Source organism: Nicotiana tomentosiformis, chromosome 2, assembly GCF_000390325.3.
Source record: "Nicotiana tomentosiformis chromosome 2, ASM39032v3, whole genome shotgun sequence".
Taxonomy (NCBI): Eukaryota; Viridiplantae; Streptophyta; class Magnoliopsida; order Solanales; family Solanaceae; genus Nicotiana; species Nicotiana tomentosiformis.
Genome location: NC_090813.1, coordinates 65,738,741 through 65,750,740, shown reverse-complemented (window position 1 = coordinate 65,750,740; position 12,000 = coordinate 65,738,741). Strand labels below are relative to the sequence as shown.

The 12,000-nt window shown below is 36.6% G+C and overlaps 1 protein-coding gene across 1 annotated transcript; it reads right to left on the bottom strand.

Annotated features, from left to right (window-relative positions):
* Positions 1–263: 263 nt before the first annotated feature.
* LOC104088634 (receptor-like protein 51) lies at positions 264–1,847 on the bottom strand. The gene has a single exon (XM_009593345.4). The coding sequence runs from the start codon at positions 1,752–1,754 to the stop codon at positions 552–554; it is 1,203 nt and encodes a 400-aa protein (XP_009591640.1). The 5' UTR covers positions 1,755–1,847; the 3' UTR covers positions 264–551.
* Between the last annotated feature and the right edge of the window lie 10,153 nt (positions 1,848–12,000).

Here is a 12,000-nt window from a genome sequence, read left to right as displayed (position 1 = left end):
TTTTTAGCCAACAAAAAAAGCTTGGCCAAACATGCCATTGTAAAAGTCCAATCATAATACATAACCAACCAATCAGCTGCTCTAATTTGGATTCAGATGTAACCGTACTTTCGGAGCATTCAGCTATGGAGAAATAAAAATTTACTAGAAGCAATGCCATAGTAAAACAGGTGCATGTAATTAGTTATTCGATTAGGAGTTAAAGCCACATAATCATTGTCTAAATCCAAATTATATCCAATTGAACGCCAAAAAGGAATGAATTAAAGGAAGTTAAGAATCAAACATTCCCTTATTAAAGATGATACATAAATAACAAAAGAATTAAGATAATAGGCCACTTTTCTCTCTCTCATAATCACTATAGCCTAGGAGACAGCTGAAATGAAGCATCCTCTTTCAGCAAAAGTACTGCTATTAGAATCGCACACAAATTGAGTAATAACCACTCTTACATTCTACTAGTATACAGTTAATGAACAAATCTTCAAATTCTATAAGGAAATTTGTCTAACCTAACTGGACCAAGATTTTTTCTTTATTTACACTCATCATTTACAGCATTTGGATAGTAGAACCAAGAAAATAATCAAAAATACAATGGAAGAAAGTCCAATGGCAACACCAAGAACAACCCTGCTAGGTCCATGTTCATGTTTAGGTGGTGGACTTTCATCCTCTTTATCTTCACTATCATCACTGAAATCTTCCTTAGGAGGTGGTGGAGACAGTGGCAATCCATGTTTATCACAAGGAGCAATGCCAAGTTTCAATTTGGTAGACATTGTGGAATGATTGTAGCAAAGATTAGAATTTTCTCCCACCTTAAACACAGCCAATTTCTTGATGAAACTAGCATTGAATGGCAAAATCCCATGAAAATTATTCCTCTCAAGATTCAAGTATTTCAATCCCTTCATATCTGAAATGAACTTTGGAATAGTTCCATTTAATCGGTTAGATCCAAGATCAAGATGAACTAATCCAGGAATAGCAGCAAATGATTTTGGAATATTTCCCGATAAAGAATTTGAAGCTAATGACACATTTTTCAGAGAAAGTAAGTTGCCAAATGCAGTTGGTAGAGTACCATTGAGAGAATTTGAAGAAAGATTTAAATGTGCAAGATTTTCAAGCATAGTTAAAGAACTTGGTATTCTTCCTTCAAGCTTATTCTCAGATAAATCTACATAAGTAAGATTCAAATGCCATTTTGTAGGAAGAACCCCTGTAAGATTTGCATGAGATATTGTCACGGTATGCAAACTCTTGATGCTGTTCAAGATTATAGATGGGCCGCTAGCAGAAACTGGAACATTTGACACAGTTAAATTTACTGCATTATGTAAACGAATAAGCCAAACACTAGTGAGTTTTTTGAGGGAGTTGATGCAAGTGAAGGAGTTGATATTAGAGGAAAGTTCAGAGGGGAAATGAATAGGAGAAACAGGACAGTTGATGAACTGTAAGTCAGTGAGAGTTGAGAGAGATTTTAGAGCTGTTTGGGATAATACCACATCATTTGAACAGTTTATAAGCTTGAGAGAAATAAGGTTGTGAAAAGGAGTTGAAGAGTCACAAATGGTGGTTTTGCGAAGTGGAGAACAGGGGTCTTTACCTGTTGGAACACTTAGTGATCTGAGAGCTTTGAGTTGGTTTGGGTCAAGAGTTGATTGAGCTGATGATGATTTTGTGGAGAGGAGAAAGAGGACAAGGGTGAGTGATAGGAAGAAAGGAGAAGAATTTGGAACCATAGTTTTTGTTGCAAGAAGAGGAAGATTTGGGAGAAAGGAGATTAAGAAGAGTATTTTTTGTTAAGTGTGTGAGAGTATGTTGGAGTTTGTACAAGAAAAGGACTCTGAAGAACTTGGAAGGGACAAATTTAACGTGACAGAATAGAGGATATAATTAGTTGACCTTGGTTTGAGGTGTTATTACAGAAATATACATGTAAAAATAAAGCACGGCCCCCTGGGCGTACGTGAAATTCAGAGAAGGACTTAGACTACATTGAGTTTATTGTACGCAAATAAAAGTTTATAAAAATCCTTTATACTTGGATTTTTCTTTCTTTGATTAGGTAGAGAAAGAAAAATGAGATGATCCTAATGCATTTTTTTTTTACATAATCACAAACTAAATGCTTTTATTATAAAACTAAACATATATATATATATATATATATATATATATATATATATATATTCTATTTTCTTGAAAATATTAAGCTTGTCGAAGATTGCACCCTAAATTATGTAATAAAGGTATTTACATAATTAATAATACGTAGTTTATTTTTGAAGCATTTGAAAATGCATTATGTATATCAAAGGTAGCATTCTAGAACTTATTTTACGCCACTATATATTATCACATCATTTCTTTTAAAAATATTTTACTTTGTTTTACATATTATCTGGCTATTAGGCATGCAAACAACTGTTTTATTTATTGTGCATACAACTAACTTTCTTTTAATTTTTGTTCTCTTCCAAGTTTTCGGTTATATTTCCATGTAAATCAACTTTTCCATTTTCAGATCACTGTGATTTTCTAAGTTGAACAACTTCAGTTTATGCAGAAGAAGTTTTAAAGGCATCACATAATTAATAGTCATGTTGGCCATCACATGCAAAAGAATTTTAAAAGGGTACGAGAAAATTTTAAAATAAATTAAAACAGTGTACGGAAAATTGTTTCGTAAAGGTCAAGGGTCCAGTCGCGAGTTCCTACTTCCTAAGATTGATCAAGCAGTAGTTTATTTGTAAATTAAGAGCGAACCGAAATGAACATAAAAAATAAATATTAATTGTAGTGCTTATTTTGTAAATTAAGTACGAAGCAAAGGACATTAAATTAAAATAACATAAACAATAGTTCAAAGAGAATCCATATACTTTCAACTGGACACGGGTGTACTCCAACTTTTTTATATGCTTTTCTCCTCCTACCATATTGGCCCTTTTCATGATCTCCGTACCAACATTTTTCATGATTATTCTTTGCTTGGAATACTATTTTATTCATTATTTTGTGATTCTATCTTTAGATAAAGGTATTGTGCTCTACACAACTTGCAAATTCCATATTTTGTGGCACTAGATATTTACTTTTTGACTAGCATGATGTTGCGTACAGAATAATGGAGAACTAAAATTGGAACTGAATCTAAGAAATTAGGGAGAGAATAATCTCTAAACAATACACTTCAATGCACTAAAAGAATAACGGAGACTAAGAAGAGAAAAGAGTTTTATTGAATTCAACATATCTATCCTTTACAATGTATTCTGTATTTATAGCCATTATAACAACCAATTAGCTCAACTCACCAACTAACTTCTGACAATTAACACTATTAGAAATTCGGCAAAAACCGACTAAGGTCGACCGGCCAGCTTTGGCCGGCAAAAAACCGACCAATATTGGTCGGTTTTTTAAAATATTTTTTTTTAATTTTTTTTTTTACGAAATCGACCAACTTTGGTCAGTTTTCTTTGGCGCAAAAATGCGGAAAACTATTTTTGAGTCCCGCGGAATTTATTTTTCAAGAACCGACTAACTTTGGTCGGTTTTTTAATTAAAATAAATAAAAATTAATATTAAAAAATTCGGCCGGTCATTTTAAAAAATCGACCAACTTTGGTCGGTTATTTTATTTTTTAATAAAATCGACCAACTTTGGTCGGTTATTTTCGTGTGAAAATATAATTAAAGAGTATAAATTAAATATAAGACAGTCTTAAAACAAAATGCACCAATGGTCTAGTGGTAGAATAGTATCCTATCACAGTACAGACCCCGGTTCGATTCCCAGATGGTGAATCTTTTGATTATATAATTAAAATACCGACCAACTTTAGACTCTGAACTTTGTTCTAGCTCGTCACTACTTTCAACCTAAGGTTAGGTTTATTACTTATTGAGTACATGGGGTCGGTTGTACTCATTGAGTACTTATTGTGATCGACGGGAGTTGGATTTGAAGACGTACCTGTGTTCCGGTTGTAGCTGCCTCTTGTTCATGGTAGCCTTAGATTATAAAAAAAATCTGTTTATGTACATTTCGAACAGATAGTGTATTTATTTCATACCAGCTTTGTAAATTCTAATCTTAGAAGTTCATGATTTGTACTACTAGTCCTTGGAAAATTCTTGTATAAAAGAAGTTGTATTTTTATTTCTTTTCTTAATAAATTTTATTTAAATTGGATAGTTGTTAATGGGCTTACCTGAAGGGTTGGGTTAGGTGTCATCACGACTAGGTAGATTTTGGGTCGTGACAGTCACTATCACAGGAGGGACAAAATCCCAACAAGATTGCAATTATGCTCAAGCAAACCGTATATGTGGGCGAGTTAAATTATCTTTCAAAAATACTTCACATGACACCCATATGATTTTTAGCATATTCATAACTCAATTAAAAAATTATACCCTCAATGACCACTGATAAATCAAAATACCTCAGGATATTATTTCTCAAGCAACAAAGCAAGTAAACTAGTAAAGTAGCAACCAAGTCAATATGACAACAAATTTAAAGTAAGGTAAAATTTCACCAAACCTTAACCACTTACAATATCTCAACAAATTCAATTTAAAAAAATACTCAAATTTATGTACAAACCTTGGAGATTTAATGTTTCTAAAGTTCAAATGACGTCAATTAATTTAAGATCTTCTAAGACAAAAAAAGAGCGATTTTCCTAAGGTGTGATCCTTAGCTTGAACGGATGTCTCTTATACCTTAAGCACGTAATCAACACTCACTTAAGGTCTGAAATTTAAAGATGTTTAAACCAAATCATGATGAATATCAAAAGGGGGACTAAATTGGTCACAACCATTTTACTAAAAATCTGGCAGCAACTCTGCCCTGTATTTCAGCCCCCTTTTTGACATAGTAGACAGCAGAACTGACCATTTTGGTCTTCATAACAATTATAGATCTATGTATTATCTTTCTACATAATTTTAAATCACTACAATCCGACTTTTATAGAAAACGTTATTCTCAAAATACTAACTGCTGCCCAGTTCAAAAACGGGATTAAATCTTTTGCTTTCAAAATCTCAAATTCTCTAATAACAAACTTAATAATTCCACCAAAATATGTTGAACAAGAAGCTTACCACAAGTTTGAGAGAGTTTCTCCACAAATCCAAACCTATGATTTCAAATAAGCTTAACCCATCTTAATTTTTGAAGATAACATTTCATTATATATTCAAATGATAATGACTAAAACTTTTATGTAACCAAGTGATCATGATGGTAGTAGGAGAATGATACTTGTGTGGATTGATAGTTCTCCAATAAAAGGGCTAGAATAAAATGTCTTATGAGAGACAGAAAGATATTTTGCTAATAAAGGGTTTTCTCCCAAATGAGTAGAAAAAAGATATTATTTTTATCAAATGGGTCAAAAAAATAGATTTTAAGGATCCAATAGGATATAATAAGCCTTTTTTAATCCCCATTTTTTAATCAAATAAGGTAGCAAAATTAAATTTAAGAAAAGTGATAAAACATTAGCAATAAAAACAAGATCACCTAAATACACATAATTTATTTATAAAATTCAGGGTGTTAGAGAAATAATGACGAGGTCAGGTCAAGACACCTACTAGGATATAATAAACAGAATGAAAACGTAATAACAAAAAGAATGAAAAAGTGGAGTAATAAGTAATATGAAGCAAGTTAATAACATAGACTAATGAAAGAATGGTAAGCATAGAGATAATATAAGGGAAGCAATTGAAAAGAACCATAATGCTCGTATACAGATAATAACTAATGAAACAAGGAAGAACTAAACAGCAAGAAGTGTTCCCACTAAATAACTCTTTGCAACATGAGAATAACAACAAGAATCGCAATGAGATATCACCTCGTGCACAATAAGAATCACAACTGAGGTACCGCCTCGTATTCATAATTCACAATCTCAATCACAATCTTTCTTTATACGCCTGAGCCTTACATTTAAATAGGTTTTGAAAATATATTTTATTTTAGAAATAGCTACACGCACTTTAGCCCACCTTATGATATCGTGTGGCTTCACGTAGTTCCCCTACAAGCAACACGCAAATAAGTCCCACCTTATGCCGCTGAATGCACATTAACCCTTACCCTTATACCGCCACATGCGCGTCAATATCACATCATAATAATAACTCGCACCACAAGTGCCCATATATCACAACTTGCCAATAATCAACAATATCAATATTTCCACAATATTAGCCCATGGCTCAACCACATTGTGTACAACAATATCAATAACAACGATAAATGTAAAATGCTCAACAAGAAAGGTGTCTCAACAATAAACAATTTCGACTCAATGTGATAACGACTTTCACAACTTCAACACCAATAACTCAACAATGAGAGAGATAATGTATAACAACGATATTAATGAGAATAACTCACAAATCAACAATGAAAGAGATAACATGAACAATAACTGGGGCAACAAGTTCAACTAAAGTATCAGAGCAATTTATCAAGTAGGATGTAGAACAAGCGTTAACGAAATCATTTAATGTATGTAAGGATAGACTAACACAAGTAAGAATAGATCAACTATAAGAGTTTAGAACATGATATGACAATTAAATTAAGGTATGGAAAGAGTCTAAGTAGCCTAATCCGATCAATTACCACATACAACCCGTGTACCCACTTGTCATCTTGCGTACACGGCTTTCATATAACAAGAATGACACAATCAATTCCAAATCCTAAGGGGTAGTTCCCCCATACAAAGTTAGGCAAGATACTTACCTCAACTAGGCCAATTCAACTCTCGAAAATAGCTTTTTTCCTAAAATTCGCCTCCACACAGCTCAAATCAAACAAAAATTAACTTAATATCATCAAACAATGCTAGAAAAATTAATTACAATAGATAAAGCTAAGATCTTTACACTTTTCCCAAAAAATCAACAAAAGTCAACACGGGGCTCGCCTGGTCAACCCGGGTCCAATAGTAGATTCCGACTACCTATGACCCCGCGAGTTCATATATGTAATTATTTTTAATGTCACGACCCAATTTTTCCTATAGGACGTGATGGCGCTTAACGTTGCCGCTAGGCAAGCCAACGGTGAACTAGCCGTGTATTTATTCTTTTAATAATTTCAAAGTTGTTGATTTTTATTTATTAAGTAAATGAGAAGTGGAAAAATTTGATAAAGTAAAGCGTAAAAAAACAAAAGAACAAGTATGGTGAAATAAATACTCAAAAGCCATCAAGTGTCTACTAGCATGTTTTCAAGACTCGATATCACAAGTGTATGAGCAACTAGTAGAATATACAAAACACCTAAGCTACTTTCTGAAATGAGATAGACAGAGAGTAAATACAAAAAAGAGAGATAGAGGGTGCTGCAGAACGGACTCGAAGAGCAGCTCACCACTATGCCTCAAGGTAACGGGGGTGCATGCCTGAATGAACACCAGATGCACCTGCCACAGATCCTGCACATTCTGTGCAGAAGTGTAGCGTGAGTACATAAACAACAGGTACCCAAGAAGTATCTAGTCTAATCTCGAAGAAGTAGTGACGAGGGGTCGACATCGACACTTACTATGGGCCAACAATGAAAATACAGAAATTCTAAATAGGCATGGAATATGTGAATAATAATAATAACATAATAGCAAGTAGCGAATAAATGATTCTTTAACTTATAAAAATTTCCAAAAATCTCCAACTAACACATACTAACTCCAAATTAATTTCGGGCCAATAAATAAATTATAACCTCTCAAGTCATAAAAATAATATCAAGTGTATTCCGGCTCCAAGCATTAACACGCACGATTTATGCCGAGGTCATACGGCTCAATCCAGAATAATGTGTACACTGCCGAGGGTCGAGCGGCACGAACCATAGATGCATCTATTATACTGTCAAGGTATTTGGCCCGCTCCACAAGAATAGAGAACGCTCTATGAACATCCGATTTAAATGTTATCACAAGACTAATACACAAGGAAGTACAATTTCTATTAACGGTCAAATAACCCGCCAAAACTTAAAATAAGCGAAATTCGGCCTTTACGAATCCTTTATCAAGTTTCAATATAAGTTAGGCATTTACATTAACAAGTAGAGTGCAAACAATATAAGTATTTCATGATTTGGATCCTAAAACTACTCGGAATTAAGCATGATTAGTAGCTACGCACGGACTCTCGTCATCTCGTGCGTATGTGACTCTCACAATTAGAAGTAAATAGTAATTTAAAATATCTATGGGATAAATTCCCTCTTACAAGTTTAGGAAAGAGACTTACCTCATCTCAAAGCTCACCTTACGGCCCACAAATTCGTTCTAAAGCTTCAACTTGGTGCTGAACAATTCGAAACTAGCCAAATATTATATAAATTAATCAATATACGCTCACAAGTTCATAATTTAGCTATTAGAGTAATTACCCAATCCAAATTGGAAGATTCCTAAAATTTACCCCCGGGCCCACGTGTCCGGATTTCGAAATGAAGATAAATATTACACATAGCCTCACGAACTTAAATACATAATTTTTACTTAATTCCATAACCGATTTCGTGGTCAAACCTCATTTTTACCAAAATCCTATGTTTTTCACAAATTTCCTTTAATTTCACAAGTTTTCCATGTTAAATCTACCTATGATTCGCGTGTTTAGCTAAAGAATTGACAGAGATCACTTACCTCTTGATGTTGATGAAATCCCTTCACAAAATGCTCTCAAAATCGCTTAAGACCAAGTGGGAAATGAGGAAAATGAAGCTAAGTCCCGTAATAAAAAGCCCTTGCACCAGTCGTAGATGTCGCATTTGCGACATCTTGTTCGCAAATGCGGGGCTCTAAATTGAGGCAAAACCATCGCAAATGCGAAAGCTGGCCATCTCTGACATGGTCGCAAATGCGATCAAAAACTTCGTATTGGCGAAGAGGTGCTGATCACAAAAGCGAAGGGAAAGCTCGCAAATGCGAGTCCTACCTTGCCCAGGTTTCATCAAAATTGCATAGCCCACCTCGCAAATGCGAACAAAATGTCGCATTAGCGATACCTGAGGCACCAGCAAAATAAAACCAAAAAACTGTAGTCCTTCCGCCTCTCCAAACGCGTCTGAAACTCACCCGAGCCCTTGAAGCTCCACACCAAACGACTACACAAGTCTAAAAATATAGTATGAACTTGTTGTATGATCAAAACACCGAAATAACATCTAGAATCATGAATCGGATGCCAAAATCCATGAATTAAATCATGAAACTCATGAACTTCTAGAAACACTTTCGCGCGTCCGATTCCTATCAAATCTACTGAGAATGACGCCAAATTTTGCATAAAAGTCACAAATCGCCATACGAAACTATTCCCAGGCTCAGAATCCCAAACAGACCTCGATAACACCAAAACCTACTCCAAACCAAACTTAAAGAACTTGAAAAACCTTCAATGCGCCAACATTCAATATTAAGCGCCGAAATGCTCCTAGATTATCCAAAACCCGATCCGAACATACGCCCAAGTCCAAAATCATCATCGAATCTATTGGTACAGTCAAATCCCAGTTCCGAGGTCATTTACTCAAAATATTGACTCAAGTCAAACTTAACCATTTTAAGCCAATATTAAGAAACTAAGTGTTCGGATTTCAACCCGAACCCCTCCAAATCCGAACTAACCATCCCCGCATGTCATAAAACCGTAAACGCAATACGGGGAGTCTTAATTAGGGGAATAAGAATCTAGAAATCAAAATGACCGGTCGGGTTGTTACATTCTCCACCTCTTAAAAAAATGTTCGTCCTCGAACGGGTTTAGGATCATACCTGGAGTGTCGAATAGGTGTGGGTATCTGCTCTGCATGTCCTCTTCGATATCCCAAGTCGCCTCCTCGACTGGTTGACCCCTCCACTGAACCTTTACCGCAGAAATCTTCTTGGACCTCAACTAGCGAACCTGCCTATCAACAATGGCAACTGGCTCCTCCTCATAACCCAATCTCTCGTCTAGCTGAACTGTGTTGTAGTCTAACACATGTGACATGTCGGCATGATACTTCTGGAGCATAGACACGTGTAAAATCGGATGAACTCTCGATAGACTGGGAGTTAAAGCAAGCTCATAAGCAACCTCCCTAACTCGTCTCAACACCTCAAATGGGCCTATAAACCTTGGGCCCAACTTGCCCTTCTTCCCGAACCTCATGACTCCCTTCATTGGCGATACTTTCAAGAGAACCTTCTCGACGACCATAAATGATAAATCACGCATTTTCTACTCCGCGTAACTCTTCTGTCTGGACTGTGTTGTGCGAAGTCACTCCTGAATCAACTTCACCCAAGGCATCCTTCATTAAATAAGTACCATATAACCTAGCCTCTCCGGGCTCAAACCAACCGATGGGCGAATGATATCGCCGACCATACAAAGCCTCAAATGGAGCCATCTCGATACTGGACTGATAACTGTTGTTATAAGCAAACATGTCCTAAGGCAAGAATCGATCCCACTGCCCTCCGATGTCAATCACACATGCTCTGAGCATATCTTCCAAGATCTGAATCGTTTGCTCCGACTGTCTGTCGGTCTGTGGATAAAAGGTTGTGTTGAGCTCTACCCGAGTCCCCAACTCACTTTGTACTACCCTCCAAAAATACGAAGTAAACAGAGGCCATCTATTTGATATGATGGAAACAGGCACACCATGCAACCGAACAATCACCTGAATGTAAATCTGGGCCAATCTCTCTGAAGAATACATAGTCACAACCGGAATAAAGTATGCCGACTTGGTCAACCTATCGACAATGACCCAAACTGCATTAAACTTCCTCAAGGTCTGCGGTAACCCAACTATGAAGTCCATAGTGATGCGCTCCCACTTCCACTCATGTATAACCATCTACTGAAGTAGGCCACCTGGCCTCTGATGCTCATACCTGACCTGCTGGCAATTTAGACATCTCGCCACATACTCAACTATGTCCTTCATCCGCCGCCACCAATAATGTTGCCTCAGGTCACGGTACATCTTCGTCACCCCTAGATGAATAGAATACCAAGAATTGGGTGCCTTCTCAAGAATCTTCTCCATCAAGCCATCAACATTAGGAACATATAAGAGACCCTGGAGTCACAGAACACCATCCCCACCGATAGTAACCTCCTTGGCACCACCTCGTAGTACCGTCTCCCTAAGAACCAACAAGTGCGGATCGTCGAACTGACGAGCCTTGATCTGCTCGAATAATGGAGACTGAGTGACGACGCATGTAAGAACTCGGCTGGGCTCTGAAATATCCAACCTCACAAGTCTGTTAGCCAAGGACTGAATGTCCAAAGCTAATGGACTCTCCTCTACTAAAATGAATGCCAAACTACACATACTTTCCGTCTTTCTGCTCAAGGCATCCGCAACCACATTCGCCTTGTCCGGATGATAAAGGATGGTAGTGTCATAATCTTTTAGTAACTCAAGCCACCTACACTGCCTCAAGTTGAGATCCCTTTTCTTGAACAAAGGTTTCAAGCTACGATGATCGGTGTAAACCTCACAAGACACCCGATAAAGATAATGTCTCCAGATCGTGAGAGCATGAACTATTGCGGCCAACTCCAAATTGTGTACGGGGTAATTCTTCTCGTATGGCTTCAACTAGCATGAAGCATATGTAATAACTCTCCCTTCCTGCATCAATACACAACCCAGGCCAATGTGTGAAGCGTCACAATACACAGTATACATCCCCAAACCGGAAGGAAACACTAACACCGGCATTGAAATCAATGCAGTCTTGAGCTTCTGAAAGCTCGCCTCACATTTGTCGGACCATCGGAATGGAGTACCCTTCTGGGTCAATCTAGTCAAAGGTGTTGCAATAGATGATAAGCCCTCCACAAATCGGCGATAATAACCTGCTAACCCCAAGAAGCTCCTGATCTCGGTCGTTGTGGTAGGACGCGGCCAACTCTAGA

Coding starts and splice junctions, on each gene's coding strand:
- LOC104088634 (XM_009593345.4), bottom strand. CDS start 1,754: ATGGTTCCAAATTCTTCTCCTTTCTTCCTATCACTCACCCTTGTCCTC.